At 43.9% G+C, this 10271-nt stretch overlaps 2 protein-coding genes and 1 non-coding gene across 3 annotated transcripts; 2 read left to right on the forward strand and 1 right to left on the reverse strand.

Moving 5' to 3' along the window:
• Window positions 1-3062: 3062 nt before the first annotated feature.
• On the forward strand, window positions 3063-4129 carry crhb (corticotropin releasing hormone b). Its single transcript, XM_049749274.1, has 2 exons — window positions 3063-3221; window positions 3395-4129. The coding sequence occupies exon 2, from the start codon at window positions 3416-3418 to the stop codon at window positions 3941-3943; it is 528 nt and encodes a 175-aa protein (XP_049605231.1). The 5' UTR covers window positions 3063-3221; window positions 3395-3415; the 3' UTR covers window positions 3944-4129.
• A 1077-nt stretch (window positions 4130-5206) lies between these two features.
• On the reverse strand, window positions 5207-7988 carry trim55b (tripartite motif containing 55b). The gene is made up of 8 exons (XM_049749273.2): window positions 7535-7988; window positions 6973-7145; window positions 6573-6756; window positions 6395-6490; window positions 6070-6303; window positions 5975-5997; window positions 5739-5863; window positions 5207-5673 (listed from the first exon to the last, which is right to left on the reverse strand). The coding sequence occupies exons 1-8, from the start codon at window positions 7652-7654 to the stop codon at window positions 5498-5500; spliced, it is 1131 nt and encodes a 376-aa protein (XP_049605230.1). The 5' UTR covers window positions 7655-7988; the 3' UTR covers window positions 5207-5497.
• An 839-nt stretch (window positions 7989-8827) lies between these two features.
• Window positions 8828-8913, forward strand: trnay-gua (transfer RNA tyrosine (anticodon GUA)). The gene is given in 2 exon segments: window positions 8828-8864; window positions 8878-8913. It is a non-coding gene; the product is annotated as a tRNA-Tyr (tRNA).
• The last annotated feature ends 1358 nt before the right edge of the window (window positions 8914-10271 follow it).

Below are 10271 nucleotides of genomic sequence, written 5' to 3' on the forward strand. Positions count from 1 at the left end.
GCTGTCAGTCAAGAATAAAATCGCATGCTGTTATGTGCATGTCAAAACAACAGGTGGCGCTGTCACCTTAATAGCAGTGGCATTTCGGCTAATTATAAGCCAAAAGAAAATATTTTCCGGAAAAAACAAACATTTGTACAATTCGAACTAAAAAAAAAAATCGCTCAAAGCATTTGTCGTACCGGCTCAGAATTTTCAAATCAATTCCCAATTTTGTTCCCATTAGCGGCCGTCATTCTTCTCAGTGACACGCTCTTCCTGAATGGCGTTACTTAATGACAGTAAATCAAGCTCTGAGGCAGACCGTCAAACTGTCCGCATATCCTCCTCCCGCACACAATACGACTAATGCCCCGACGGCCGACCTTCACACACATTCGTCTCATCGCTTTGATTTACATCATAACAGCAAAGTGCGTGATGTGCGAGGAAAGCAAGTGTAGGCAATATAGAAAGAGGGAGTCAAATATATGAGTGATGGACCTGCAATTTATTCAAAGAATTCCACTTAAGACTAATGTAGCACCGATATGGAACAATTTCATGTTCAATAGTCTTCGAACGAGGAAACGAAATACGTGCAGTTGGCTTCACGCCACCACCTTTCGCTATTGCAACGATGCACTCCTGATTTATCGCAAGCCACGCGCTGGCCAACCTTGTTGAATATTTAAAATCATCCTTAAGGAACTTCACACGGAATTATTGATCACTTTCATTTTAGAACGATCCGACACACATTTTATTTTACGGAAAAGAGTGAGTCAGGTTCATACAGCATAATTAAAACGCTTGTTGGAGCCACGACGACACTCCCAGAAGTTCCATTCTGTCCAGGCAATGTTTTAAGTGACTAATCTTCCAAATCACATTTTAATGTCTTGCTTTGTGGCCCATTTTATAACACTTTAGATTGAGAGAGATAAAAATGGTGTCCCTCAAGGTTGTATACTTTGCCCCTTTTTATTTGACTTTCTTTTTAGACAAAACAAAATTGATGGATATACGTTTTTAAAAATGCTTATTTTCCAGAAATATTTAACATGCTTGCCCACATTCAAGTACTGTTTTGAATTCTTAAAAGCTGCTATGCTTTTTTAGAAAAAATGAATGCGCGACTTATTCTGTTGCTGACCATCACAACCAAAGCTGTTGTTTTACTTTGTTTTGTGTTATAAAATGAAATGTCACCTCTGTTTGCTTGGCTACGCTCAACGCGAAAGGTCAAAACATCTCGCCTGGTGTGCAAGATGTTTTATAGAGCATAGTGAGATTTCGTAAATTGTAAAAAAAAAATATATATATATATATATACGTATATATAATATATTATATAAAATATATACATAAAATATTGCCACCTAAGCAGGTGGCAATAAACACCCGAGCAATAAGTCCTCAAAAGGCCGCAGCGACCTCACTGATTAAAACGTGGGAACTCAAATTATTTAGGGAAACGAGGTGGCCTTTCTGGCACAATCGATCACTCGCCATGGAGAAAACAGTCTCGAGGCAGCAGGTCAACATCCCAACTCCCCTCATCACATTTATCCAACCGCGGCTCTAATTACGGAAACGCCGTTTTAAGCCGAATAATCTCTTCCGCCGTGGACGGCAGAGTGATTTGCAAAGGAGGCGACGTGCGTCGACCACAAGGTGTTTGCTATTTGTGTCAGCGAACATGTGCTGCCGGTGATGGGAGTTGACGCCTTGCCACCCCGAGGCCGCGTCGTGAGACACTACAGCAGGAAGCGTTTACACGCGTCCCAATTCCATCGCTAGTCTGCGATGATGGACAGACATCGTAGGGAACTGGATGTTCTTCAAAAATTGAAGGAAGAAGACGAGAAAAAAATGGTCAGGGAGGATCCAAGATGCTGAACATTAACATTCGAGTCTGGACTGAAAGCATTTTGCAGGAATTTCCGGCAAATACTGGAAGTGATAGCAGTCGCCTGTTTCAACATTGGTCAATCTTAAAAAAGTGAAATTACCAAAAACTGAATGTCCTGCCATGTAATACAAAAGTGGAACCTAATATTCCCCCGCAGCTTGCTGGACTGAAAATACACGAGGATGTGCTTCACCTCATTGTGACATATGCAGCGTGCAAAAAAAAAAGTGTCACCATTAACAGGAGAACAGAAAGTTAAGTGATTCCTCCAATTACCCCCTTTAATTACTCTGTACTGAAAGTGTGAAAACAGCATTTTTTTTTTTTAATCATCATCCTCTCGCTGCTTGGAATTCTAATGGCTCGTCTCATCCTGGATGGAGCGTTCCATCTTGAGAGTGTGATTTGGCGCGGGGCCCTTGCTGCGAAGCGAGTGGCCCAAGAGGCTGGTGACGCGCGTATATACGTGCGGCAATGAATCAACGTCGCATCTCTCGCCCATCCCTTCCTGACTTGGATGCAGATGCGGATTCATTCATTAAGTGCCACGCGGAGAGGGTAACACTGCGACGGCCACTACATTAGGTACAGCCATAGGATGAATATTAGTGGCGCTGCAGTGTGGATTGGCTTCTAATACAGTCTTGAGATAAAACTTTCAATCTTTTCACGGTCAAAAAACGGTCAAAATTTGTTTTGGCGGACTAAAAATACAGGAGATAATTTTTGTACGTGTTTAGTGTAAAAATGCCAGCAGGTATTATTGGCTTACAAACGCACGCACGCACGCGCGCACGTACACACGCACGCACGCACGCACGTATGCACGCATATGCACACGCACACGCACACACACACACACACACACACACACACACACACACACACACACACACACACACACACACGCGCACGCACACACACACACACACGCACGCACGCACACACACACACACACACACGCACGCGCACACACACACACACACACGCACGCACACACACACACACACACACCTTCATGAGTCATCCCGTCTAAACTAAAGCACTTTGTCAGGGATGGTGAGTGAGAAAGGGTGGGTGGGGGGGTTGGGGGCGTCCATTCACGTTGCAGCCACGGCGATAGTCGCGCAGACTCAATCGAGTCGCGCACTATATATACCAGTCCAACTCACCACATCTTTCCCATTTAAAAGTAACCACCACCAACACTACACAACTGCACTCGTGGGGGGACGAACAAATAAAAGAGGACGGCGGGCGTCGCGCCAAGCATACCCGACAACCAACAAGCACCAGCACCGCATTGGATCTCCTGTACACAGCGAAGGTATGACGAGAATTTAGCATTAGGTTAGTTTGAAATGACAAAAGATAAGCACCTAAAATAAATGAACGGAAATTATGTTTCTAAAAGAAACGCATCAAAAGTAACGCGTAAACGATGCGTAATTGCGCATGACGCAGCGACCCAAACGACTTTCTTGCCCTTTCCTCCTCCAGATTTTGTGCTCACGTCCTGTCATGAAGTTCAATTTACTCGCTACCACCGTGATTCTGCTCGTTGCCTTCCTACCGCGTCGCGAATGTCGGGCCATTGAGAGCCCCGGTGGAGCCCTGCGCCTCCCGGGTGCGCAAAACTCCCAGCAGGTGGAGCAGCAGCAGCAGCACCAACAGCAACACAGGTCGCCTTCGGGTCCCATCCTGGAGCGCCTCGGGGAGGAGTATTTCATCCGGCTGGGCAACGGCGACTCGAACTCTTTCCCCCCCTCGTCCATGTACCCCCTCGGAGCCGGTGGGCTCTTGAACCGGGCGCTGCAGCTGCAGCTGATTCGGAGGCTTTTGCCAGGCAAAGTGGGCAACGTTCGAGGCGGCTTCAGCAATGACGACGAGGGGGACTCGGTGGAGCGGGGCCGCCGGTCCGAAGACCCGCCCATCTCCCTGGACCTCACCTTCCACCTACTGCGGGAGATGATGGAGATGTCCAGGGCGGAGCAGCTGGCCCAGCAAGCCCAGAACAACAGAAGAATGATGGAGCTTTTCGGGAAGTGAAGACCAAAGACCCTCAAATCCACCCTAAAAAAAACTATGTATTTATTTTGCTGCTTTTATCACATTATGATTTACAGCTCAAACTGGATGTTAAAATGTGACAAAAAACTTTGTATCAGAGAAAAAAAGTTGCTTTTTTCTGTATATATGACATTATTGGTTTGTTAATAAACTGATGTGCAAGCAGTCATGTGCAGGAGATATCGTATATATTTTCTAATAAAAAAAATACTCAAAGCACAGTTTTTACATTTCTCTGTGGAAATCTGTACTTGGAAAAAAAATCCCCCTAAAAGGCTTCATTGTCACTAATATCCCCATATACAGTATTTAATAGTAAATATAGAGTTGCAGTAGTACTAAATTGATGCAAGTCAAAATGTGGCTAATAAAAAACAACTTAAAATAACTTCATTTAATATTTCTACATATTTAATAGTGAGCTGTAAAATAATATTCAAATGGCTTTTAAACATCATCTTATAAAACCTCCACACCTCACTCACTAAATCCTGCTGTCGAACTGGGTAATATTAATCATTTAAAAAAATAAAATAAAAAATAAAAACGCACCCATGTAAGCAAGCAGAGGTGCATCTTTCCTGAGTCTTGCCTACACAGATATTGATTCATATATAAGCCAAGTCGTGGGATAACACCGCATGTGAATTTTCTTCCAAAATAATAAAACATTAGCAACGGTGTCGTACATTTTTCTACACCCCCCCACATATATTTTTCCACGCCCCACCTTTTTCTAGATGCAATTACTGTGAAAAGAAGCTTGAACGAAGTCGTAATGAGGGTGTTAATTAAATACGTGGGTGCGCGTGTGTGTTGATCCTTGAGCGACACTGTCCGCAGACTGAACAAAAAGGCTGTGAGTCATCCTTATTCTACTTTTGGCTCAGCCCTCAGTGAATGGCACTGTGTCCTTTATATACGCTTATTGAATTTATAACACAAATGCGCCCGAGAGAAATGGTGCGGCCAAAAAATTTTGGTCTGCAAAAAAAAGTACCACCAAAATTTCCAAACATTCATGTGCTAAAAAAGTGTTCCCCGTCTGAAATAAACAGTTTTTGGAAACAGACTATCTAAAAATTCTCAACGGCATGTATTCTTTATCCTCTGCAACTCATATTAGTGCTGAGGACTTTCTCGCTGTACATCTGTATTATACTGCCCCCATGTGGCCAAAGTGTGCACTTCAAAAGTGGCCACAAAATGTCCAATGAATTGAAGCAAAAAGTGTGACCGAAATTATTTCTTCACATACCATTTAATTATATCATTACCCTTGCTTTGATATTTGTTGTGTTACACAACACATAATCACACATAATTTGAGTTTCAATCATGATTACAAATTGTACTTGTATCTTAAGGCACTGCTGTACCTTTTAGTAAAATTGTATAGTACATAGCTTGGTACCTTGGAAAAGGGTGTTGTGCTAAAGTAGTAAAAATATTGATAAACGTTACATAATTGATAAAGGCGCACAGAAAGCACAGGGGCAAAAAGTTCAGTCATTGTGTTTTCTCCCGGCTGATTCAGGTGGAGGCCATGCTCTTAGCCACGGCGGGGACGGGATTTGTCTGCGGAGTTGGGGCGGGAAGCGGCGGTGCGGAAGACACAGTGGGTGTGCTAGCCGCCGAGGTCGGGGGCGCCGCCGGCTCCACTTGCGCCACGCCCGCCGCTTCTTCCTCATCCTCGTCATCGTCATCGTCTGTAGAAGGAGGGGGAGGTGTCAGAGACAGGTTCCACGTCATGTGACGTCGACGTGCTCGTCACCTTGGAGGAAGTCAATGCTGCCCAACATCTCGCGCTCTCGCCGGAAGTCGGCGGTGAAGTGATCCATGTTCTCGTAGCCTCGCTCTACTTTGTCCAGGTGAGACGTGCTACATGCTTCTGCTAGTCTAAGTGCAAAACAGATTTCTTACATTATACTTCATATGTGTGTGTGTTCACGGGTAAAGGTCATAGGTGAAGGCCAAATTCAAGTACTTTTGTGTTTCAGGTGTACTTACTGTTTGAGGAGAGGTTTTGTGTTCTGGAAGAGAGAAACCAAATGAAAGTCAGTCACCAGTGAAAAGGGATCACGGCGGCCATTTCGTTTTCTGACCTGCAGGAAGACGGCCATCTCCTGCTCTCCCATGATCTCCAGCCCCTTCTCCACGATCTTGCAGCTTTCCTCGAGGTGGTCTTCGTACTTCCTGGTCAGGCTCCTGATGTAGCTAACCTTCTCCTCCTGCTCGGCCGTCACCTTGAGATTCATGTCGCGTTTCTTGTCCTCCAGGATGGTGTAAAGCAGGTCGAACTTCTCGCACACCAGATTCTTCTGACGACGACTGTTCTCCTTATTGTGGGAAATTAATTTCAGTGAGACGAAAAAACAGGGTGTGTATAGTATGCGACATTTTTTTCCTTCCCTCTGAGGGAAAACTGACCTCTATGGCGCGACAGGCCTCCTCCAGTTGACCGATGATGCCCTGCAACCTGTCGTTGTTGCCCAGCATCATGGCGATGCCGTCGTTCAGCTCAGACTGCGTGAGTTGAGCCCTTCGTTTAGTTTTTATTTTTTTATTTTGTATTTCTTAGTCATTTTTTGGGGAGGCGTGAACTCACCTTCTTGGTCTGGTAGATGCTGTTGATGGGCTGCACCTCGCAGTCCTTGTGCGCGCCAAACACTTTGCACATGGAGCACGTGGGCACGTTGTGGCTGATGCAGTAGATGTTGATCTTCTCATCCTTGTGAACGTCGCACATGGGCGCCGCTGCCTCTTTGCGCTCGGGCACCGGCGTGCTGCCGCTGTTTTTATCGACGGGAAAAGTGATGTCACTTTGATAATGTCACAGTTTCGCATGGCAGGAAGTGTATTGACGAATCGGTCGTCAGGTTTTGGCCGTGCGTGGAATGCGAGGGGCAAAATGGCGTCAGAGCAAAATGCAAATGCTTATTCAAATAAGTTCAAGATTTTATTACGTGACACTTTGGATGTTGATTTCCTGTCATTTCCCAACTAACCTGCTGGATTCCTGCTTAAACATGTCGATGATATTCTCCACCAACAGGTTCCGCTGCAGCCCGTAGACGCCGTGGCGGTCCAGGACTACCTCGTGCCTACAGGACGGACACCGGAAGCGGCCGCCAGACGCCAACGAGCCGCTCCTGGTGGTCGGCAGGTATGGGTTGGAAGCCTGAAGTTGTTGGACGTCAAAAGTTTTCAATTAATTTTTACATTACCCAAAAATTTTGTTTTTGTTTCCACTGTATACGTCGGAAAAAACAAGGACAGCAGTAAAGCACAAGCTACTACCCATCCATGGCCTTACTTAAAACATTGGTTTGATGTTATCGGGTCCAAATGTCTTCTGGTCTAATTGTGCCAAAACTAAATACATCGGTGTCTGTATGGATAAGATGTATCTTTTGAGATGTCATCATGAGCTATTTACGTTCATACAAATGTCAAATGTTTCAATGACACGAGGTTAGCTTGAGGTGCTAACGTCAAGTAGCAGTGCTCTAGATAGTCTTATTGGATGACGGCGAATACAGATAGCTGTCGAGTGGCTTGTTTTCTTACCTGGAAGACGTCGTTGGCGCATTTTCGGCACAGGTTGTGCTGGCAGGGCAGGATGACCACAGGCTTTGTAAACATCTCCAGGCATATCGGGCAAATTAGCTGCTTTTCCAGGTTCTCCATGGTGTTCCTTACTCTTCCGGGTTCCACAAAAACAAGAGCTGATTCACGTCAGGAAAAGATTGTTTGAGGAAAACAACATTAGGCCCCAAAGTACAAGGCCGGCCGGGTGTGTTGCGCCTCTCTCTCTTGCTGCTGGTATCACGTCTGTTTTTAGAAGCTACTGCACTCACGTCACTGCCATTTATACCATGCCCATATTTGAAACTGAGAAGGGAAGTGGCTGGCAGCTGCGGGTTACCAACACTCTTCCCCTTTATTTACACAGTAAAAACTTTGAGTAGTGCCTCTAGCTTTAGCCATCAGCAATCACATAAAAAAATGACCACTGTAATGATGCTAAAGGTTGGCAGCTGACGTTCTTTGAACTCAATTGGCCTTAATGAATAGTTGGGTCTTTAAAGTACCCGCCCACCTATTAAGTTTGAAATTAAAACACCAAGTTAATCTGTCTGTCAAAAATGCTAAATGTATTATCACCAATTGACATAATGACCACCAAACACAATAACAAGCACACTGAGATTGTGTACCCATGTCTTGGCAGTTGGAATGGGCGGCGATCTCGAGCAAAGAACCCTCGAGGACAAGGACCACGTGGAAGCAACAGTTGAATAGTGCCCCACCACATCAAAACTAAAAGGTAAACAAAGCTGCATTGTTAGTATGCATTCTGATCATGTTTGGCTAAGTTGTCAACTACGTTGTGTTTTGCTGTACACACATTCCAGATTTCATAACCCATTTGATTGCTTTTAGCTTTACCCTCAATCTGGCTGAAATCTAATAACGACCCATTACCAGTTTTAAACCCCAAAATTAACGCGATTCATTTGCGAAGTCTGCTGTAATTAATGTTTAGCTATCAAATAGAACACGTTTGAAGAGTTGCAAGTACGACACTCCATAAAGGACGATATTGAGTCACGTGAACATAAAGGACGATATCGAGTCACGTGAACATTACATCGAAAACATTACATCGTTCTACCATTTTAGCTGATTTCCTGTTAGGAAAAGTGGAAGTAAATGTCTGTAGAATATTTAACAGCAGTCTCCAGATTTGCATTTGCATTTTTCTTGTACAATGATCCGCTGTTACGTTAATATACGAGTCGTTCAGCTAGTCTCTGGTCGCCCTATTTAAGACGGCTATTCCACCACCGTTTCACATGACCTTCGATAGCTCAGTTGGTAGAGCGGAGGACTGTAGAGGCTACACGGAGATCCTTAGGTCGCTGGTTCAAATCCGGCTCGAAGGAATGTTTTGTAACGTTTTTTTTTTTAATTGCGTGAATGTAAATGGTGATTAACAGTAATGAGTTTATGGCATCAAGATGAGTTCATTTTAACATATCACCCATATCCACCCATATCTCCTTTCAAAAGCCCACCCGCTGAGAAATACAGTCAACTAGTGCCATCTACTGGCGCGATATTCTGTACGATTGTACGTTCTGGTACGTTCCTACTCTACTACTAAATCCATTCCGGCCTCTACGATAAAAAGCAAAACATATTTAGCCCATTTTAGGAAAACAATACCATTGTAATTTATAAAAAATAGAGTAAATATAGTTTGATACAATTTTAAGAATTAATTATCTGTATGTGCATCATGATTTAATGCGTCAGTTCAACACATTGCGGTGATTCTTCTGGTGTGCCTCCATTGGCCACTGGGTGCTGTGTCATATCGGTGATTATTACGCAGAGGATAAAGCTATTTTAATTAATTCATCGATCCGTTTTTAATCATATATTTTTCTCGGGTATAATAAAGCTTTCCAGAAGTTGATAAAAAAGGGTGACCTTTTTTGTTCTACTCTAGTTTGCCACAAGATAGCGCAACATACCCAGCTCAGTTGCATTGCATTTCAAGTTTTTTTTTTTTTTGGGGGGGGGGGAAATTGACTGTCATGTTATGCAAAATATGTATATTTTTATTTACTTCCTGGAATTATTTTAATGTATGCAAAATGTTATTTTTACCAATTGATTAATTATTGTTTAAAAAATAGAGTCGTAGGTTAATTACAGATTAAAAGTTTTGCCACAAGTAAACCAAACAACCCCGATTCATCATAACAAAGATTGTAAATGGTGTTTTGTCTAAACAATAAGACTCATTAGTGCATCCCAAAAATCATAGATGCCTCCCCCATCTGCAGTTGAGTATATATGATGTGCGCTCATGTGATGTGATGCGCTCATGTCCAATGGTACAGAACTGCAACCCGGCAACGTGAAATGACTTGTTGCACCGTCACGAGGTAACGATTGAATCAATTACAGCAGTCGATGGAGCGGCGGGACCTTAGGGGATTTTCTCCTCGCACCCCTCGAGGGCAATCAACAGGTACTCTGCTCACCTGGCAGACCAGATAAGCTCCCTTGCCTCACTATCAATTAGCCGCTATGCCTGTTATTCCGACTGCCTACTTCCTCCAAGCGGATCCAAAGTAGTCATACACACCCCGCACCACAAGATAATCGCTCAGGTTCAATTATCGCTATGTATGTACTCAAAACACATATTTCCCTTCCCAGCAAGTCGTAAAAATGTATTCAGATGGGTCGTATTGTCTCTGACGGCTGGAAATGATGTGGGTCGCCTTTG

The sequence above is a fragment of the Syngnathus scovelli genome, chromosome 18, assembly GCF_024217435.2.
Source record: "Syngnathus scovelli strain Florida chromosome 18, RoL_Ssco_1.2, whole genome shotgun sequence".
Lineage (NCBI taxonomy): Eukaryota > Metazoa > Chordata > Actinopteri > Syngnathiformes > Syngnathidae > Syngnathus > Syngnathus scovelli.

Bases quoted from the DNA above. Each gene is read 5' to 3' on its own strand.
- crhb (XM_049749274.1), top strand. From the start codon at position 3,416: ATGAAGTTCAATTTACTCGCTACCACCGTGATTCTGCTCGTTGCCTTC.
- trim55b (XM_049749273.2), bottom strand. From the start codon at position 7,654: ATGGAGAACCTGGAAAAGCAGCTAATTTGCCCGATATGCCTGGAGATG. The intron at 5,864-5,974 runs GTAAGTACACCT...TTTTGCACTTAG, and splicing joins ACAAAACCTCTCCTCAAACA to ACTAGCAGAAGCATGTAGCA. The intron at 5,674-5,738 runs GTGACGAGCACG...CTCCTTCTACAG, and splicing joins CAGCATTGACTTCCTCCAAG to ACGATGACGATGACGAGGAT.